Consider the following 21,071-nt stretch of genomic DNA (forward strand, 5'->3'; position numbering starts at 1 on the left):
TCGGACGGGGCGCGGTGGGCCCGAGTTACCGACCTGTGACCAGGCCCCCGGGCCGCCCCCCCACAACTGGATGCCCACTGCCCCGGGCGCCCCTGCGGCGCGGGCAGCCCTGGCGAGGTCCGGCCGGACGCCCCCCCGCCCCGCCCCGAGGCGCCCCTCCGCGTCCAGGCGTCCGGAGGGCGCGCGCGCGAGGCCCGTCCCGGGGCGCAGCGGCGGCCCCAGGTCCCAGCGCCCGGCTTCCCGCGCGCCCCGCCCGCCGCAGGCGCGTGTGTCCGGCAGGGGGCGCCGGCGCCGGCCTTGCTGTGCCCGCGGGGCGGGCGGGCCCCGGACCCTGCCTCCTGCGCGCCCGCGGTCCGCCCCCCGCGCTCCTCCCGGCGGCCGGCGGGACGCGCAGCCCGCGCCCCGGATCCTCGCAGCAGCGCGCACCGCCCCCGGGCCGGGACAGGACGAAGACCAGCGGTTCTCCAAGAGGCGCCCACTCGCGCGGAGCCCGGGAGGAAGGGCAGCGCGCGCGGCCCACAGCGGTGCTGGCGCCCAGCCCCCCGCGCCCCGCCGGCCCCCCGCGCCCCGCCGGCCCCCGCGCCCCGGCCCCCATGGCCCGCGGTATGGCCCTGGGCTCGGCGCTGCCGCCGCTGTGCGCCCCGGCCGTCTGGGTGGCCGCCGCGCTCCTGCTCTGCGCGCCCCGGACCTCAGGTAGGACCCGTCGCCTCGGGGCGGGGGCGGGGACTCGCGCGCTCGGTCTGCGCCCCCGCGGCCGTGCCCCCGGCCGCTCTCTGGATGGGGGGGCGCCGCGCAGGGCCCCTCCCCACCGGGGCGCCGCGATCCCGCGCCCGCCGCCCCGCGCCGCTTCCACTGAGGCGAGCTCTGGGGTCGGCTCCTCGTTTCCAGGGGCCGCGCGGGCGGCGCCGGGGAAGCCTCGGCCGGGGGTCGGCGAGGGTCGTGCGTGTGGAGGCGGCCCCGGCCCGCCGATGTGATTTTAGTTTTCGGGACCTCGAGTGGGTCGTTGCCCTCCCAGGTTCCCGCGGGACCCACGGCCCCCGCGCCCCCTCCGAGCCGGAGCCCCCCACCCAGGGCGCGCGGCGCCGCAGTCGGGCGGGGCCCGGGGACGCCCCCCCCCCCCCCCCCCCCCGCCTCGCCGGATCGAAAGGGACTTTGGCTTCCCTTTTGTTGGCCCGTCCACCCCCTCCTCCACTCCCGGGAGGTGGTCGAGTGGCGTTTCCTGCCTGGGGTCGGAGGGTCGCGGGGCGGCCTTTTGGCGGCTGGGGCGGCCCCCCGGGACCCGGGACGAGGCAGGCCGCCGCAGGGTCGGGCCCGCGTTCCTGGTGGCATTTCCTGGAGGGGCACACGTCGCCCCCGGGGGCCCCGCGCGGGCTTGTCTGCGTGGGCGCGGGGCTTGCGGGAACCGCCGCGCGGTGGGGAGGGAGCCGGGGGGATCCGCCTGGGGAGCCGGAGGGGGCGGCGCGCGCCCACGCCGTCCGGACCCCGGGCACCTCCGGCCGCGCGCGGGGCCGCATTCCGGGCACCCTGCCGGGTTGGGGGGGCGGCGCTGCCTGCGGGCTGGGGCGCGGGGAGGCTGAGGGGGCTGGTCTCCAGGGCCAGGAATGTTACACTTACGGGGGATTCACGGTCGCCCGCCTCCCGCGTCGTGCCGCCCCCGTCCCCCGTATTCCTGCAGGCAGGTGAGAGTCGGGGGCCGTCGCGGGAGGGGGCTCACTCTTCCCGCGTCTGGCTGCCGGCGGCGCGCTCCCGGGACCCGTCTACACAGTCAGGAATGCTGGGCAGCCCTTCTGGGGCGTCGTCTGGGTTTAAGCAGATGCCGATTACGTCAGACAGTGCGGGCTACTTGATTTGGGAAGGGGGCGCGCCAGTGTGTCGCGGGCCCTGAAAGCATAAAGCGCCCGGGGTCCTCGGTGCGGTGCCAGCTAGCCTATCCGAAGTCAGCCTCTGCACCCCGTCCCCGCCGGAATCCGTCTCCCCTTTTGTGTGTGGGGGATCTGTTCACTGCGGGAGGGGGCGGCAGGGGCTGAGGTCGGCGCCGGGATGTGGCCTGTGGCCGCACGGGGCTGGGTGGTCCTGCGCCCCTGCGCCCAGCGGGCCTGCGGCTGCGGCGCTTTCCGTGGCGCGCACGCAGGGTGGGAGCTGTGCGGCCCGCAGGGCTGGGGGCGGGCGCTGCGACAGAGGCGACCCCCCTCTTGCTCAGATCTGGGTTGGCGCAAGCACGGAAGGTTACCCTCGAGTGGGGCGCGGTAGTTCGCACGTTGCCGCCTTTTCCAGTCGAATTTCAGAAATCTCTCACGGACAAAGCAAGCCTGGGTCATCCTCCTTAACTCCTGAGTCCCCAGGGAGGTAACATTGTTTTTCCAGTAAAACACCCACGTCTGACAGGGGAGGGAGTGGGAAGCGTGTTCACCGGCCTCTTCGTTCTGGAATGCTGGGTTAGCTGAGAGTTCACATTTGTTCATATTCAAAATACAATACAATTTTACGAGGACAGGAGATTTGGGTACTTGTCATCTTTTGTGCTGGGATGAGAAATCCTTGTAACCTGAGCATATTTTAGACCCGAAAAATGTTACTATGTAAAAACTGGGAAAGGTGGTTGTAGAAGGATTTGTAAGTCCTTATTCTACACTTTAATAGATGGCTCTTCCCTAAGGAGACAGATTCCTGACGGGCTGTGTGCCTCGCATAGGTGGGACAGGCTGGGACTGGTGCTTTTGGGGTTCTCCCTTTCCCCATTTGACCGTGTTGCAGCCTTGACTTCTGGCCCAGATCCTTGGACTGACGGTCGTATTAAATAATGCTTGCGGGCCATTTGGAAGCAAGCAAACCAAAACATCTTGAGTAAGAAGACTTTGGAAGGAGACAAGTTTTCCTGTATATAGTAAGACAGCATGTTTTTCTTATTACAGCTGTGTGCGGAGCAGAGCAGCACACGTTGGAAATGTTTTAGTGTTTAACAGCGAGAGCACTGTGGCGTGTGCTCAGCGGTGAAGGCCATCCCGAGACCCAGACACGGCCGCCCCCGTGGACACCCGCAGTGAGTGTCCGTAAAAGCCGCGTGGGTGCTCACGGGGCTCTAGGCATTGAGGCCGGACTTTGACTTACCAAAGCAAGTCACAGTTGGAAATACGACCAGAATTTTGCGTAATGGTTCGTGTGCCAAAAATCAACATGAGTTTCAGAACACGCTTCCTGGGATCGTTTTGGGGGCAGGATCTGTGGATGGACGCGAGGCAATGGGAACGACGTTTCTGTTTTTATTGTGAAACCCGTTTCCTGTTGTTGGGACCAAGTACGGCCTCGTTTGGTGTTTCTGTGTCCTTCTTTGCGGTGAAGTATTTGTTTGCCATGAATAGTCAGTCAGCCTTGGTTTAACCTCTGAGACATTTAAGCCTGGCAAAGCCTGGGTTTAACACGGCTCTTTCCTCTGGAATCTCCCCCAGATCAATGCGCTGGAGGTGTCCTGGGGCCGCAGCTCATCTGACAGAGAGGGAGGAGGACTCCTTCAAAGGGGGATTTCTGAAGGCAGGTTTCCGCCCAGAAGGGGCTCTCCTTTACAGTGCATTGGAGGCCAGGATGTGGAAACTTATTAGCATTGCAATGCGGCCTGGGTGTGAAGGGTTTGGCCTCGCCGCGGGTCTGCCAAACCCTGGCCAGCCTAGTGAAGCGCAGGGAGTTTGTGTGCTCTGCGGCCATTCCCTGGGAGAGCTCTGATTATGTAATTCCAAGTTGCAGTCAAGGGAGAGACAGTGGCTGCTTAGCATTATCCCCACCCAAGGTTTATGACCCTCTTCTAAAATGTTCGTTGATACCAGAGGCCTTTTGGTGTTTGTTTGTCCATTCCCTGTGGACTGACCCATCTGCCTCCCCGACTGCAGCGTCCTGGGGTCACCAAGTAGAGCGGGGCAGGGTGGGGAAGCACTGAGTTTGCCCTGCTGGGCCCCATGGTGGGGGGCAAGGGGGGGCTCCTGAAGGGCTCTGACCCCATCCCGCTAGAGAAGGTTGTCGCAAAGATCCTTCTTTGGGGACCCTGAAGTGACTGCTAGGTGACCTCCAGGAACGCCATGCAGGAACGCTTTCAGAGCAGAGGAAGCCTTGGGGCGAGGGCTGGGGCTGGCGTGGCCAGCAGTGGCTTCCTGGGAGGACAGGCCCGGTTAAAAGATCAGTGCGGCACCAGAACAGAGGTGGCGGGGTCCAGCGAGTAGTGAGGGCTTCCTGAGTTGTGAAGCCACAGGAGAAGCTCCGGCCCATAACTACGCCGGCAGCCGGCAGGGCTCGGTACCCGCCTCTCTCCGGTAGGTCCTTATGTGCTGTGGTCGAGGAGCTGGCCGAGTTGGAAGGAAGGGCAGGACGGCTCAGCTCGCATGTGCCGTCGCCTGAGAACAGGCCTGGGGTGTGTGATCTGGTTGAACTCGTGCTAACAGTGTGGCCAAGGAATGGCCGGACAGTGCCTGCGGTTTTCTGAAAGCTTTTCAGAAATGAGGGATTGCGTTCGTGTGGTTTGCACCATTTGGGGGGGTTTCTGTTGTGTTTTCTTTTTGTTTGTTGTTGTTGTTGTTGTTTTTAAAGTTCTGTCTCAGAAAGAACCCCCCCCCCCAAAAAAAAAAATCAAAAGCCCAAGGGAAGGAAGTAATTACAGAAAAATTTAGCTAATTAGACTAAGTGGCTTGCCCTCTAGAAAGTCTCGTGTTCTGCAGAAGTGGTGTGTGTGTGTCTTTAACTGGAAGGAGCTCCAGGAGGCTGTCACTTGGAAGATGTTATCTGGGAGAATGTGGTTGCTTCTTCAGGTCCTCTGTGAGTGGGGGAGGGTTCGCCCCATCCCCCACGCTCCCAGCCCCGGGATTTCCCCATGCTGGTGTCCCCTGCCCCGGGGGGCTGCTAGTTAACCTAGCGTGCACCGAAGTGGAAGAAATCTTTGCAGACCTGAGCCCTGAAGGACAGTGGCCGCCAGCACGTGTAGCTCTTCCGGTTAAAATTAATCAAACTCAAATGCAAGATTCACTTCCTTCGCTGCCCTGGCCCTTCTCGGGTCCAGGCACACAGGGGACATTCCCATCGCCACAGGGAGCTCTCTGCCACACCCCACCCCCCAGATGCTGTTCCTCCCCTCCGTCCCTGCGTCCCTGCGAGGAGGGGCTCTACCTGCTTTGCCTAGAGCTTCCTTTGTTGCTTGTGGGCCGGGGAAGGCAGAACCCAGTTGGATGGACGCTAACCAAGGTAGAGAACCAGAGGGCCCTGCCCCGAGGCGCGCAGCCCGTGTGTGAGGAGGGCAAGGGCCAGGACACCTTCCCGCTGACTTGTTAGTTCTTGGGGGTGCAGAAGCAGGGTCCCCAGGGAAACCCACTTAATGGACTGAGCCACCCAGGAGTCCCTTCTGCTTAAGGGACAAACAAGGAAAGGAGAAATCAAAAAGTACTGTGGATTATCTCAGATATTTTATTTATTTTATTTTTATTTTATTTATTATTTTAAAAGTTTTGTTTATTTGACAGAGAAAGAGATCGCACAAGCAGGCGGGAAGGGCAGAGGGAGAAGCAGATTCCCCGCTGAGCAGGGGGCCCACTGTGGGGCTCCCTCCCAGGACCATGACCTGAGCTATCTTCTAAAAAAAGACAAAACCTGGGGCCCCTGGGTGGCTCGGTCTGTGGAGTGTCCGACTCTAGGTTTTGGCCTGGGTCCTGATCTCCTGGTGGTGAGATCTCGCTCCGCGGCAGGCTCCCCGCTCAGCATGACGTCTGTTTGGACTCTGTCCTGCTCCCTCTGCCCCTGGCACTCTTGGTGGGGCGGCGGGTGGGGGGGGTGTGGGGCGCTCTCTCTCTGTCTCATGGATAATTAAATTAAAAAAAAAAAGAAGACAAAACGTGAAAACAAATCTTGCATTCCTAGTTTTGTTTTTGGTTGTGACGAGGCGTTCGGTGTGCGGTGTGGGTGGGGTCGGGCGAGGGCGCAGTGCGTGGCTACTGTTGTGGGCAGGGTTCCTGCAGCGGGAGGTCGGAGACACAAATCTGGGATGCAAGGAAGCAGGGCTTGGAGTGGAGTTGGAGACCTTGGTATAACTCACGATTCCTGTATTCGCAGACACCACACATGCACGCGCACACGAATGTTCAGATTTTGATGTCGTAACTTGTAAAATACCTGTTTTCCTATCGGTAACAGTTATGTCCTGGCCCCTCACTAGCCGTGAGCACTCTCACTGCCCAGATCTTGGTTGCTGGGTCCTGGGCGCACTCGGGGCTGGGAGGACTCTGGAGGAAGGACTGACTGTGGGGACGGCGCGTGGAGGAGTCCTAGATGAGCCCAGGGCGTCTTCTCGGGCCAGAAGGGAAGTGATGCGGAGTAGCGGGAACTTAGCACATATGTAGGTCACCAACTTGCTGGAGCCCCGGGGGTCTGATCGGGGGCGCGTTTAGCACCCAACCAAGGGCGGCCCAGGGTTCTGCGTGGAGCAACGGAGCGGCCACAACTCACACCAGTCATGAGCCCGTGAGGAACGGGATGCCCTTGTTTGTCTCCCTGGGCTGCCAGCCAGAGCCCCACAGACCCAGTGACTTAAAGCACAGAACGTACAGGAGCTGCGTGGAAAGTCCGGGTGGCGGCAGTCCGTACCCCGCCGGGCGTCTCCAAAGAAGCCTCTTGTGTCTTCCGGCTCCTGGCGTCCCTTGCCGTGCGGCATCAGCTCGCTGTCTCGTGCACTTCACGTGGCCGCCTCTCCCCTGTGCCTGGGTGGGTCTCTCCCTCTTCGTGTCAGGACACCCGTCACGGGGCTTAGGCCCACTCTAAATCTGGGACAATTTCATCCTGGGGTCCTTCCCTTGTCACATCTGCAAAGACTGCTTCTGTGTGAGGACACGTTTGAAGTTCTAGGTGGATTTGAATTTGGGAGACGCCGTTTAACCCACTACGTTCCACAAATGAATAGAAGTCGGGGGGAGGCCGTCTCCCTGCAGTGAAATGCCAGCCAGTAAATGAGCAGCCAGTGGGAGAGATCACAGGAGCGGTGGTGATCGTGGAAACTGACCTGGGTACGTGCCGTCGCGAATGCCTGGTCTAACGGGAGGGGGCCACGCACGGGGGGTGTCTCCCCGTAGAGCCCTCCTGCGCAAGGGGACAGTTAGGGACAAGACTAGAGGTATAGGACATTGCGCTAATGGGCTGATCGGGGCTCACGCCGCCTGGTGAGCAGGTGGACGTCGTTCTCCTGAGAAGGTGTGTGTCCCTTGGTTCCAACTGGGAATACAAAACTGGACTCGAGCCAGCAAGCCCAGCGCGGGGAGGGGCCCTTGATGAAACTGTTGGCTTTCAGTAGAAAACGTCAAGGTCGCGAAGGACAGAGTCGGCCAGGGAACGGGTCCAGCCTGAAGGAGGCTGCAGGAGGGGGGCCCCACGCAGAGGGTGACCTCACACGGGTCTGGGCTACCGCGGAAATGCGCTGACGTGGGCGTCAGTGGAATGGTTATGAAACGGGAACGTGGGGGTAAATTCTTCAGAGGTGTAGTCAGGGTTAAGGTTCCCGAGTGTGAGAGTTGTGGGGAGGTCATGGAGGAGCACGTCCGACTCTGGGGAAGGTCATGCTGTGTGTTCTAGGCTCAGGGGCGCAGTGTCCACTGTCTGCCCCCGCGGCTTCGGAGGGAGAGCGCCGTGTGAGTGTGGAGACAGAAGGACAGACGCATGGGCGGAACGTGAGGAATATAGTGGGTCTGGTTTAGGGGGTGGTCCCACAACAATCCTGCAACTTTTCTGTAAATTTGAAAGGATTTACAAATAGAGGACGGGACGGGGATACGCTCACGCAGCCGGGGCCAGTGTCTCTGAGAAGAAAGACACAAACGGTCGTACTTATCAGAAACGGTGTCAGACCTCACACAGGACTGGGGAGGGGCGGGACTCCCGTGGGTCTGACACCAGGTTCTTCAACGAGACTGAAAATGGCCCAGTCGTCGTCCGTTTCTGGACCGCCAGGACTTCTAACACGTTTCTCCTTAGCTTTTTAATTACAGAAAACTTCAGATGTACACACAGCGAGACCGGCATGGTGACCCCTCTATGCTTTCCCTGCAGCCTCCAAGGCGACACGTTCTGTTAAAATGGTTTCATTTCCCAGGCCCTGCCCTGTTTTCTGGCTCGGTGCAGACTGGCCTTGGACCCTTGGCTCTGTTGGTGGCGGGATGTGGGTGAGGTGTGTCTGTTCACTTTGCTTCACCATCAGACCTGGGGGTCCCGCTGGGGTTGGGCCGCTGCGTTCCGGCAGGTGCAGGGGCCGTGGGCATCCTGTGGGGAAGGACCCCAGCGCGTCCTGCTGCAGAGGTGTGTGGGGAACCCGGGAAGACCCCATCGATGGGGCTGGTCCTTTATTCATGGCCCCTGTTGGCGGGGTGCCCCTCGGGCCCTCTAGGAGACATGCCTCACGGAGCCCTGCCTGGAGCAGACCGTCCGTTGCTGTCCTCAGGGGCCCGGCCTCATTAGCCCGAGGCTGCTAAGGTTGGGAAGCCAAGGCGGACGGAGGTGGGCCCTGGGGCCTTTGGGTCCCAACGGCCCCTCCCGTTTTCCCAGCAGCCGCACTTCGGGACACTGTGTTCCCTGCGTCCTGGTGCCGAGGGTCTGACGACCACCCTAAAATCCATCCCGTGGGTGGAGGGAACCCGTTCACACCCTGTAGGGCAGAGGAGGAGGTTTGTATCCGGAGTACATGACTCGCAAGGTGGATGAGAGGAGGAGCATCCCACAGCGTATACAGCAGGCAGTTTGCAGAAGGCCGGAACCTCAGGGAGCGCGTTGGGTCCTGCTTGGCCTGAGCACCGTGCAGGCGATGAGACGATGGCCCCGGGGCCCCTCGGCCTGCTCCAGCATTTGGCTGGGTCGGAGCAGGCAAGGAGGGCTGTGCAGGGGGTGATGTGGGGGGCCCGGCACGGGGACTGGGGTGTCCGTGGCCACTTGGAGGGCAGTTCGCGTCGACTGTCAACACTCCAAAAGCACACGTTCTGTGGCTTGCGGCAGGAAGTACGCGTGCTGGTCCCTGCTGCCCTATTTCTAACAGAAACAAGTCGGCAATAGTGACGTGTCTTTTAACGGGACCCAGGTTGCCAGCACTGCGTCCCCATAGCGGCCGAAATGGGAACAGAGACCCGTGGGTGCCGCAGAGGGGTGATTCCGCACGCGATTCTGGCTGGGGCGAGTGTCAGGCTGCAGAAGGATTCGTGTCATGCGGGGCTGGTCTACACGATCCCACCTCCGTCCCCGGGTGTGTGGAGACGCAGGCCTTGGGGATCAGGGGCCCAGACTGACAGCAGCGGCCCCCCAGGGGAGGAGGACAGAAGAATCTCGGGGTCTCTGTGGCCACTGCGTCTCCCCACGAGGGACACCTCTCTGGGTCCTTTCTTTAAGCCCCCAGGGAAGGTGCCGTGTCCGGCATTTAGACAAGGGTACCGTCCTCTTCCTCCCTGCTCTGTCCTGTTCTGGCCGGAGAGGGGCAGAGGAGACCCTGGAAGTTCCCAACCTGTTGGGGTGAGTCTTGACCTGGGGGTGCTCACGGACAGGTAAAGACCCGGAAGCCTGAGGTGCCCGCACCCTAGGCCTGCTAGTTCCCTGGGTCTTCACGCTCGCCGTGGAGTGGGGGCGACTCTTGGTGGCCCCCTTCATGCTCGATCCACACCCCGTTCTTAACGGCCTCATCATTTGTGAAGCTGTCCCCAAACCTTCCATGTGGGCTTGCCGGTCCTGGGCGGGGGCAGCCGGCCCCGTTACTCCTTGGACCTCCCGGGCCGTGGTTGTATGTAGACCTTGTGTAAATGGCCACAAGAACCAGGGTTTTCTGGATCTTTTGAAGCTAAAGCGAAAACCAGGGGCGTCTGAAAGCAGGTTAGAATGGAAATAGAACTGGAGCCGTCTTCCAGGATGACCCGTTTTCGGTGTTTCTGGCTGTTCGGCTGCAGGGCCGCTGCGGTCACCGAATGGCGTTTCATAAGGAGAAGGCCACGCGGTTCCAGGGGGAGCTACGTCTCCCCACAGCGCGGTCCACGGGAGGACCAGACCTCAGGATGTGGTGTGGCTTGGAGGGAGGAGGTTTACAGATGTGATCAAGTGACAAAGGTCGTGACGCCCTGTGACTGGGGTCCTTATAGAAGGGGAAAACTTGGGCCCAGAGACGGACGCGCAGCCGCGTGAAGGGCACGTGGAGCCGCGGGGGGAAGACGCCGCAGCCGGCCGAGCGCATGCCCACTGCCGAGTCCGTGAGATGACGGGCGTCCCTCGCTCCAGCCGTCCCGCCGCTCCTGCTCGTTACCACGGCCTGTGCAGACCCCTATGCTGCTCACGGACGCCCCTTCTACCCGGGAGCCCGGGATCCCCGCGACTGGTCAGTGTCGGGGTCAGGGGTTGGGTCACAGCCATGGAGGGACCGTCACGGCCCAATGGGGTTGAGTGGCTTGGCACAGAGGGCAACTGCGTCCTCCCGGGGCGCTTGCTGTCCCCTGCTGCTCCCCTAGACATCACTGCACCCAGGCGGCTGTCGGGGGTCTGTGGGCCCCCGTTCATCTGTCCCCCCTTCCTCCCGCGGCTTGCCTGGCTCCCGGGGGTCAGAGCAGGAGGAGGGGTCTGCCCATGCTCCCTCCGGGTCGAGGCCTCGAGGTGCCCGGCGTCCATCCTGTTTCCCTCAGGGAAACCACGGCAACAGCGACAACAGGACGCTGAGAGCAAACACCCCGGGCGCTGGGGCTGCCCCGCGGTCAGACGTGTGATTTATCCGCTGGGAGCCTTTGAAGCAGGAGGCTTGGACTCCTTGAAGTCTGGCCACTGTGGGGAAGCGAGGCCAGCGCCAAATGGAGAGGAAGGGGCAGGTGGCCCCGGGTGGCTTGTGGGGTCCCTGGGCTCGTGGGCTCCTGGGAGGGCAGGTGAGGGAAGGAGCTCTCAGAGGGACAGGTCTCCCTTCTTCCCTTTCGTCCTGTTCCAAAGTGCAGGGCTGGCTCTGGGGGCTGCAGGGCGTTCCCGGTGGACGGGAAGAGGCTGTGAGCTGGCTCGCAGTTTGCCTTCCGGGGGGCCCCTGGCGGCCCCTCTCCAGCTCCTGTGGGGACCCCAGGCAGGGCGCAGGGACACATGGCCGGCAGCTCACCAGGTGACACCTGGTGTCTGCTCCATGGGGCGCTGGAGAGGGAAGGCCCAGGGCCACACGGGAAGAAGAGTTCCCTGCAGGGGTGTCGACGCGCACCTCTCCGCTGCTGGGCTTCCCACCGGACTGCAGGGGGCGAGGGAGGGAGCAGAGGCCACGTGAGAAGTGGGACCCGCATATGGCCTGGCTGGGTTAGGAATGGTCTGGCACAGGGTGGTGCTTTGCTGAGGTTCTGGTGGCCTTTTTTGACCCGTACTGGTTTTCCTTCACTGTTCGCCAAATTCAGCACGTCGCTGCCGTTTCAGTTTTGGAAGGAGACCCGGCCCACCGTTGCTCGAGGCGGAGCTCAGGCAGGGAGGGCTCAGAGCCCGCCGACCTCTCCCCGCAGGCGAGCGGACGCTGGAGTGGGGCCGCCTCCCTTCCTTCTGCCCCACTGTGCGGGGCTGTGGGTGTGTCACGGGTGGTGCTCCCGAGAGCTGACATCGAGAGAAGGATCTATTACGTGTCCCCACACGGGACACGCCAGGGCCTGCAGGGCCCCAGAGGGAAGCCTCAGGTTAGGAGGCAGAAGTGGGAGTGAGGGGAGTGAGGCCAGAGCCATTACTGGGGTTTCGCTGGGAAGGGGAGACCATGCACAGTCAAGAGCTGAGAGCTGGCCAGCGGGGCTGGAGGCTCTCCCTTGTCTGGTTCCTGGCCCTGCGGTGATCTGGGGCAGGGGTACTGGCTTGCTGCGTGGGGCAAAGGCCTCCCTGGGAGCCCTCTGCCAGTCTCTGAGAGCTGACTGGCCCCGGGAGGGCCTTCCTCTCCCCGGTGTGTGAGGCCGAGGTCATAGATGCCGGAGCTTCGAGGATGCAGGAGAAGGGAATCTAGTCAGTACAGTTGGCTCTGTGATGACTGGCTGCCAGACGGAAGGTCAGAGAGCACAGCTAGGACTGGCGGGCGGCGGGCGTGGGGGGCAGGGGACGGGGGTGGGGCAGGCAGAGGGGCACGTGGCTCCAGCAGTGGTCCTGCCTGTGGCCGGGCGGGTCGGTGAGGATTCTTCCCGTGGGCAGCCTGCCGGTCGCACTTCACTGTGGGTCGTGTGCGGTGTGGGCGAGCGTCCAAATGCGGTGGAGGGCAGAGGACACCAAGTGGCTTTAAGATCCTAGGGTCTCGGGGCGCCCTCTTCCTTCCACGTGGGGTTCCAGGAGGCTACCCTGGGGGGGGGGGGCTGGACCTCTGACTTGCTCTGGGAGGACGGTCCCGTCCGGGCCACGGTCTAGTTGTGCTGAAATAGTTATGGTCTGAAAAAGATTGCTCCGCTCTGTCGGGCTGCGTCTGGCTAAAGAGAACCGTCCCACCCGCTCCAAGGACACTCCACTCCGAAAAATGGATTGTTTTGTGCTTTCCAAGTTGTGGTAAAATACACATAAAATTTGCCCTTTTAGTCATCGAGTGCACAGTTTGTTGGAATCGAGCACACTCACACTGCTGTGCAGCCCTCCCCGCCGGCCGTCTCCAGAGCTCTGCGCCTTGCAAACCTGAACTGCCCCCGGGAAGCACTGAATTCCACCCCACCCGTTCCCTCACCACCCCTCAGCCACCACCCTTCCTCCGTCTCTGTGAATCTGACACGCGAGGGACCTCATGTCCGTGGGTCTTTTTGTGGCTGGCGTGTTTGAGTTCCTTCTGGGTCCTCAAGGTGCGTGCAGACATACTTGATCTTTTGTAAAGGGAGATGGAGTCCTGCCACTTGTGGCCGTGATGACAGCTTGACGTTTGAAAATTCGCCCCGTATCCATCTGTTCTAAATCTGTTGGAAGGGAAGATAGAGCAGTCTTCTCAAGCATACGGTGGACTCTTGGACAAGGTGGGGCCCCCATGAAAATCCCCGTATAACTCCCGACTCCCCCAGAACTGAGCTACAGCTACTCTGCTGTTGACCCGAAGCCCCAGCCATCACGTCGGCTGCGGATTACCATAGTTTGCGTGTTCTGTGTGCGACATGCTGGGTCCTTACGGAAAGTGAGCCGGAGGAAAGAAAACGTGGTTACGAGAATCGTAAGGAAGAGAAAATATGTTCACGACACTATACCGTATTCATGAACACAGTTTCCGTCGAGTGCACGGCTCTGCTCTGTTAGGAGCCGTGCCGCTCGGGGTCACCTGCACCTGCACGTCAGACACAGGAGCAATGACGCGGGGGCCATGACAGCCACGGGACGCTGGTGACTTGTTCCCCACAGGGAAGGGCGTGTGCGGCTGGCCGTTCTGCACAGGCGTAGGTCACCGTGGGACCAGAGTGGTGTCGCACTCCGGATCCGGTCCGCGGGTTGTGTGGGAGGGATGGTACGGCGGGCCGACCTCCTTCTTCTCTGAGCAGCTCTCGCGAGTCTGAGCTCCCGTGGGACGACCTGCCTGTAGATTTGTCGCCTGTAAATGGTGTGCGTTTTGAGTCGGAATAATTCGGAGACGGGATCGAGAATTGGGGCTCGTGCAGGGAGAAGTCGTAAGTTTGGGTAAAGCCAGTGTTCACGCCAGGCCCCAGGAGTGTGCCTACAGGTGTGCAAGCGCACACACATGCCGGAATGTGCGTATAGATGTGCGCGTGCGCACACGCGTGCGGAGTGTATGTACAGGTGTGATGCACACACACACGGGAGTGTGCATACATGTGCGCGTGCACACAGACACGCAGGAGAATATACACAAGAGCATCGCTGGGGGCCCGGCTGGGTGAGCCCCTGCGGCAGGTGAAGGCAGAGCTCCCTGGGAGGGGCTGGTCGCATTAGTGGGGGCGGCGAGGACTGTCCCTTGAGGAAACGCCTCCTCGAGAGCCGGTGAGTTAATGTCTGTGAGATGGGCGGGTGCTGGGAGCTGCAAGGTGCTTCCCTTTTGCTGCAAATGCCTGTGAAGGAAACCGTGAAGGAGTCCCTTCACCCACGTAAGAGATTCGCCACGTGCGATTGGTTCACTTGACGTGCGCGTCCGGCGTCCCCCGTGTTAAGACAAGACGTTCTGTTTTGTGTTGGGGCTGACTTCCTGACTCCACGTACCAGCCTGCGGGACCCTTTGTGGAAAGGGGACAGGGCCCCTCCCTTTTGGCCATGTGTCATCCAGGCGCCGGCCGGGGGTGGGAGCCTAGTGTCCACGCCGGGGCGGGCCCAGCAGTCTCCGATGCCGGCTGCTGTCCGCGCTGTCCCGCTCGCGAGCCGCTTCTGCGCTTTGGCCGCTGACCGAGTGCAGGCGAGGGAACGTCCAGCTTCCAGGCTGATACAGGCCGGTGCGGCCCCCACCCCAGGCCGGACGCTCACAGCCTGTCGCCCTCACTGGGTCCCACTCTCCGTCTTGTGCACATTCTGGCCCTTCGAATGTGCTGACCCTCTCCTTGATCTGTTCACGTGCTTTCGTTTTGTCCTCTTCCCCGCCGCAGGGCCGAGATCTTCCCTCCCCGCATTGGTCCCTCTCCCAGCAGCGGGAGGGGCCCGTGGCTGAGGACGTGCTCAGGAGGGGCACACGGGAGGACGGAGAGGCCGGCCTTGTCCCGCTGCCCCCCGTCCTCTCCCCGTCTTGTGCGGGAGCGCCACACACGGTGTTTATTCAACAGAAGAAGGGTCTGCAGTTAAAGGAGACACTGGCGTCCCAGTTGTGGGGTTTTCCAGTCAGCGGTGTGCACGCTAATACTCTCGGGGCTCCTGGGGAGCCCCCTGAGGGTCCGCTAGGTTCTTCTCCAGGTTCTTAGCAGCTGCTCAGGAGGGGAAGCAGCTCTCCAGACGTCCATTTCACACGCTGGCCTCCTGATCTCGGGGGCCGGTGTGGGTGTCTGGGGCCTGGAGTCCTTCCGTTACGTGCAGACCCTCAGGGTTCAGGTGGCCTCAGAGGCGTGGGTGTGGGGTTGGGGACGGGCTGCTCGGAGCGGCCCCGTCCAGCCTGTGCAGAGATGCTCCAGAAAACGCAGGCTCGGTAAGTGTTGGTGCTGTCGGTTCCCAGCTCCCCTGACTTTCGCCCGTCGGTGCACAGTGGACACCTGCTCTGAGGGCACAGAGGAACCTTCCCAGGAAGGTCCCAGCAAGCGGCATCCGGGAGCGCCGGCCTGGGCGCTCCCACGCGGCCCGCAGCCCCCGGCAGGCTTGAGGAGCTCAGTGCGCTGGTGGGAGCCACCGGGGGAGAACGGAGACTGCCGGCAGCTGGAAAGAACGCGTCGTCCGGAGGCTTGGCTCCCTTGGTCTGGTAGGAACCCAGGGACATGTTCGGTAAGAAGGAAAAAAATGAATCAAGGCCGTTAACACATGAAGTGATCCTCTGAGATTTTTTGAAAACTGAGTCCTGGAAGCGAGCCGGAGGCGGAGGAGGAACGTTTGGAAGGTCGTACGTCACGCGCGGCGTCCGCAGGGCTGCCTCAGAGACAGGGAGGCGGCTGTGAGTTCTGTCGATCCGTCACATCTACGAGCCGGTCTTAGCTTTAATATGAATTTATATTGCACGAATTCGGTCTTTAAAGAACAGAGTCAGAAATAAGTAGGTGCGGTTGGAATCCAAAGCACGTTGTGTGACACGCCGGGCCGAGGGGTTCTGGTTGCCCGAGAGGCCAGCCGCAGACGAAGCAGGAGACCTTGTGTCAAACCCTAGTTGTTGTCGGCGGGGATCGCGCGCCGTGACCGGAGCCGGTGGAGGCAGTTCGTGCACAACATGCGTCTGTCCTTAGACATTTTCCAGAGCTCGCGGGAAGCTGGACTCCGTTGTTTAAACACGCGTGCGAGCTTGGGCCACGCGCTTGTGCTGAGCAATGGCCTGGAGGGTCAGGTCAGCAGGGACGACCGACGCTGTGGAGACAGCGCGGCGGGCTGGGCGGCTCGGGGGGAGTCTGCGGTCGGCGGCCCGTCTCGTCACGGGCCTGACCAGGGCCAGAGGGGGCTGAGGGCTGATTCTTCTTGTTGCTTTTTCACTTGAGTCTTCTGGAAGGGAGGTTGTGTTTGCTGCACAGAAGCAAGTGCTCGGCACCACCAGCGACTGTGTGCCCAGGCCGTTTGCACGTGCTTCCTGCCCTTTTCATTTCAACACCAGAACTACTATAGAAATACACAAACCATAAAACTCTCCCTAGAACTCACTGGTTTTAGGGTATTCACAGCATCGCGCAGGACACGCCGTCACCAGGGCCTGTTTAGATGAGAGACGAGGGCCCGCCGGAGGACACTGCTGGCCCCTGGCCATTTTCAGCCTGCAAAAGGGGCCTTCCCATGGGGTCCCACTTCCACACATTTGCCTTAAAAGACGGGCATGAGCTTTTCCCTCCACCTTACTGTGAACCATCCCGAAAGGGTTCGAAGCCAGGAGCCGCCCGTGTGGACGGAATTAAAGGGGACTTATAGGCTGTACTCAGATCCTTGAAGTCTTAGGGAGAGCTCGCCCTATGGCCCCGCGTGGCGTCTGGGGGCCACAGTAGGACAGGACGGTGACCTCCGAGGGTGAAGCCGAGCGGGACAGGGTTTGGGTTGATGCGGCCGGAACTTTCTAGGTACAAAGTGGCCTAACCAGTGACCCGGTCATCACCGAGCTGGGATGGAGGCAGGGTCCCCGCACTGGGTGTCAGCGGGAGCAGCCCCTGCTGGCCTCCCTGGCTTCCGCTCACCTGCGCGGGGCTCTCCCGAGCACCCACTCTCGCCCGGCTCAGCTCGGCTCCTCATGCTGACCTTTGTCCCTTACCCAGCGGGACCCTCTGTACGGAGAAGCCCATGCTTCCCTGGCCAGCACTGTTCTCACAAAATGTGTGTCTGCCCTCACGTAGGGTCCCAGAGATCAGGGTGGAGCGACCCCAGGCCGTCCAGGGGCCCCAGCTCCCCTGCTGCAGTGGAAGCTTCCCAAAGACAGGACTGCGGCCACCCTCCCGCGGCTGCACCCCAGCCCACCGGGCACAGACCCCTGGGGTGTGTGCTGGGAGACGCGGTGGGACCCACGTCATGCGCAGGTGCGTGTGCACAGCCACAGACGGTGTTTCGTGGAAGGCTGAGGATTCCGTCAGGCCGAACGAATGGATGACATTGTTGCCTTTGTAGGTGAGAAGTGATGGAACTAAATGGGTTAAAGGAGCCGGTCTGAAAACGACGGTGATGGAAGATCCGCGGGGCCAGGGGTGGGGAGACGGACACACGGGGTACACGGGGTTCTGAGGGCGGAAAACCCTTTCTGTAAGGATGCCGTAATGGCAGGTGCAGGGCGAGCTTTGCTTAAAACCTCCAGGGTTTTAAGCAAGTTTTAAGTTTTAACCCGGAGCCAGCCCCGAGGGGGCCCTGAGCTTGAGCGAGTAACCCTCCGGGGCTCGGTCACGGAGCCACCGCATCGTGCAAGACGGTGACACCGGGAGCCGGCGGGGGCCGTGCTGGGCGGGGTGGGGGGGCGCCTGGGGGCACACACTTGGGAGCTCTGTGTGCTTCTGGCTCTGTTTCTCTACCCCGAGCTGCTCTGAAACAGCATCTAGCTCCGACGGCGCAGCCCGGCCTCTGTTGGGTGCTTCTGCTCGTCCCGATAGTAACAGCTGGACGTGGGTCACGTACCGGGAAGTCGCCGTTTGACAGTGCACAGGTCGCTGGTGTCTGGCACGTTCATGGAGCTGCACAGTCCCCATAGTCTGCGTTGGGACATTTGCGTTGCCCCGAAAGCAGGCCTGTCCCTCCGGCACCGGCCACCAGCCCCAGCTCACCGTCTCCGTGGATTTACCTGTCCCAGGCCTTCCCTATAATTGGGACCCTGCAGGAGGTGGCCTTTCCTGTGACCGGCTTCTTTCATTCAGCGCCACGTTCTCAGGGTCCCTCTCGGCTCGGACAGTGTCACACACGGCATGTGGCGCTGGAGCTGGTTTTGAGGCGTCCGGTCGGGTGGTTTGTAGAATGTGCCTCACGGGGCTCATCTGGGTCTTTCTCATGGTTACACTGCGGTTGTGGCTTTCATGGAAGACCCCAGGTCCTTCCGAGGAACCGCGGGTCCTCTGGTCATTCCACGGTCAGCATTTCGAGGACCCTCCAGACTTTTCCGTGGTGTCTGCACCATCTTACACACCCACCAGCTGTGGGTGATGCCTTCCCTGTCCACGTCGTCCCTCACACTTGCTCCTTGCCTGTCTTTTCAACAGATTCTCCTTTTGAAGACAGCCAGGACTGACCTTCTGAAGGTGCCCCCCAGGCATTTTCTGGGTGTCACATGAGCTCTCGATCCCTGGCCCCACGTTGTCTGTCTTGTAGCTGAGAAGCAGTGGTGAGCGGACAGTGTGCCGGCCTGGGAAGCCGGTGGCCCAGCCATCCTGGGCGGCCTTCTCGGTGTTCTGGCTCGGCCGTCCTCTTCCTCTTGGCACAGAGCACTCTGCAGGGGCAGGAGGGGCGACCTCAGGCGCCGTGGGCAGTGAGGGCTCGTGATCATCTCACCTGGGGCGGCCTCCCTGCCTTTCTCTGCCGCCGTCAGTAAACCTGGAGTAAACTCCAGGAAGCCTCTCTCCTGGCAGCTTCCCTCTAGATGTCTTGTTCCCCTACCTCCTGGGTTTTAGATTCTTTTCCAAAAATCTGGTTTGGTTTTTAGGTACTAGTGGCCACAGTTCAGGCCTGAGAAACCTGGAGACTCGTGTATGTGTGGGGGGCAGGGAAGGGCAGCCTGAGCGGCGGCCGGTGGATTCTGCTCCAAGAAGAGGGCGTCCGAGTCCCGAGTCCCGAGTCCCGTGCCAGCCTGGGAACCCTGAGCACACACGGGGCCCTTCGGCGTGCCGGGGAGCAGGAGGAGATGAACGACGGTCTCCCGGTGGCTGGTGATGAAGCAGATAACCAACTTAAACGAACGGGAATTAATTTTGGAGCCACCGGGAGAGGGGAGAGCTGAAGAATGATGGAAGGTGCAGTGTCCCGTGGTTTCCTTTGGTCCCATAGACTTGGAGGCACCGAATGCTTTCCACCCATAGATGAAAAGACCTTGGGTGCTGGGGAATCCTGTTCATGTTAAAGGTCTTTATTTTTTAATATTTATTTATTTATTTATTCATTATATTTTTCTAAGTAGGTTCCACGCCAGTGTGGAGCCCAGTGCGGGGCTTGAACGCGTGACCCTGAGATCCAGACTTGAGCTGAGATCGACTGTCGGGCACTTCACCAAGGTGCCCCACGCTCCCACACTGCCCAGGTGCCCCGGGAGGATCTTTAAAAAAAAATCAGTTTAATTTTTTAAACGATTCCTATACCCAACATGGGGCTTGAACTCACGACCCCGAGGTCAAGAGTCACGGGCTCCACCGATCGAGCCTCTTAGGAGGTCTTCCCACATGGTGGTGGCCAGGCAGGGCTTCTGTCCTCCTGGCCTGTGCGTGGGACAAGGCCGTCTCTCGGCATTGTTTTCGTACTAAGGTCTCACGTTCTCAGAAGGCGTCGCTACGTTTCTGTTGCTAGTTATACAGAGGGACGTGCATGAGAGACCTGGTGTGAGAGCCTGGACGGGGCCCCAGACACGGTCACTGTCATCCCTTTGGGCCTTTCGCTGGAGGTCGGAGTGACCGTCGTGGCCGCAGATGGGGTCGGCTGTCTCGGGTACAACGCCTTCACTTGAGGATTTTCGGACCGTTTGAAAGAGGAGTTTAGGATTGAAGTCCAGCAGACGTTGGCACTGGGGAGCAGACGGTCGTGAGGATAAAGGTTGAAGGGAGGGAGCCGGTGGAGGCCAGGGTCCCTCGGGGTTTCTCTGCAGGAGGGATGTGCCCAGTGGAGGCTTTGGGGGGCAGAGGTGGGGTCGGGGTGCTGGTGGCTGCCCTAGCGTTGGTGGCGAGGGCGCGGCACGTGGGAGGTGCTCGGCGAGATGAGGGGCTCACCCGCAGACCGGCCGTGGCAGCTCCCCCCGCCCAGGGTAACCCGACGGGACTTGAAATCTGCAGGAGCTTCTCCGGCACGGCGAGTTTCTAACTTCGGTCCAGAGTCAGTGGCTTCTGGCAAGACCGTGGAAGAATTCCAGGCGCCAGAATGATTAGTGGCCCAGGAAACAAATCCCCATGATTTGATCAAGCGAGCGCCGGCTCCTTCCTTCTTCCTTCTGGGCGTTCTCCTGAGTGGGGCCCGTCGGAGCCGAGATGTGGCCTCACACACCTCCCAGAGCTGCTGGGTGGCCTGGTCCTCGGACAGGCCGGGGTCTTTGAGCTCTGTGAACAGCCGCTGTGATGCTGTGGTGGACAGGCGTTCAGGACCGATCGCCCAGCGCCCACTCTAGAACCTGCTCCCAGCCAGCCCTTGGCACCTCCTCCCTTCCTCCAGCGGGAAATAGAAGTGTATTGACTTTAACCCCATGGGTGCTGGAGCAGGGGAGGGATCCCAGGGGCCACTGAGGGCGGGTGCGTGTCATCTGTGGGGTCACACTCTTCCATCCATTCCGTCCCCTGCAGGAGGTCGAGGCCGTGGTGCCTCATGTCCCTCTGCCTCCATCCCCGCCGCATCAACGCTGGGATTGGCCTTGACATTTCAGCTCCCAGAAGCGCCAGGTGCTGAAAGCCTGGGGGTCACTGCCACTGTTCTTAGCATGCGTCCCTTTGTCTGAGTGGCCAGCCGCGGGGCCTAGAGGCAGCCCTGGTGTCGGATGCTGCATTAGGGGGATGGAGGTGGTCTGATACGGAGGATGGAACCACCTTGGTTATCCAGGAAACAGAAGGATTCAGCCCCCCTTGAGCTCTGCCCACCTTTCCTGAGGCCCGCCCTGTTGGTCTTCTTGGGGGTGGTGGTCGGGGGGACCGTGTCCAGGTGTGTCCGGGAACCTGTGAGGCTCTGAACTCAGCCCCCTGAGTGCCTGTCGGGATTGGCTAAGACTTGTCCTGCGGCTGCCTTCTCCTGGTGTGTGACTGGCTGGGGCCCGTCCAGGCCCTGCTTCTGACTCATGAGCTGCGAGGGAAGGAGGGCCGGAGAAAGCCTTCGGCCACTGCCCCTCCTGTCCTGCTGGCTTCCGATGCAGCTTAATCTGAGACCGTGAGGTG

The 21,071-nt window shown here is 61.4% G+C and overlaps 1 protein-coding gene across 2 annotated transcripts in view; it reads left to right on the plus strand.

Moving 5' to 3' along the window:
* The first annotated feature begins 378 nt into the window (after positions 1–378).
* Positions 379–21,071, plus strand: part of ROR2 (receptor tyrosine kinase like orphan receptor 2) — a 161,446-nt gene continuing 140,753 nt past the window's right edge. For both annotated transcript variants that reach the window (XR_007122393.1, XM_047700819.1), the window contains exon 1: positions 379–693. Coding sequence is in view for 1 of the 2 variants with exons in the window: in XM_047700819.1 (XP_047556775.1) it covers positions 594–693 (100 nt within the window). In the remaining variant the exon portion in view is untranslated. The remainder of the gene's footprint in view (positions 694–21,071) is intronic.

This window comes from Lutra lutra, chromosome 13, assembly GCF_902655055.1.
Source record: "Lutra lutra chromosome 13, mLutLut1.2, whole genome shotgun sequence".
NCBI lineage: Eukaryota > Metazoa > Chordata > Mammalia > Carnivora > Mustelidae > Lutra > Lutra lutra.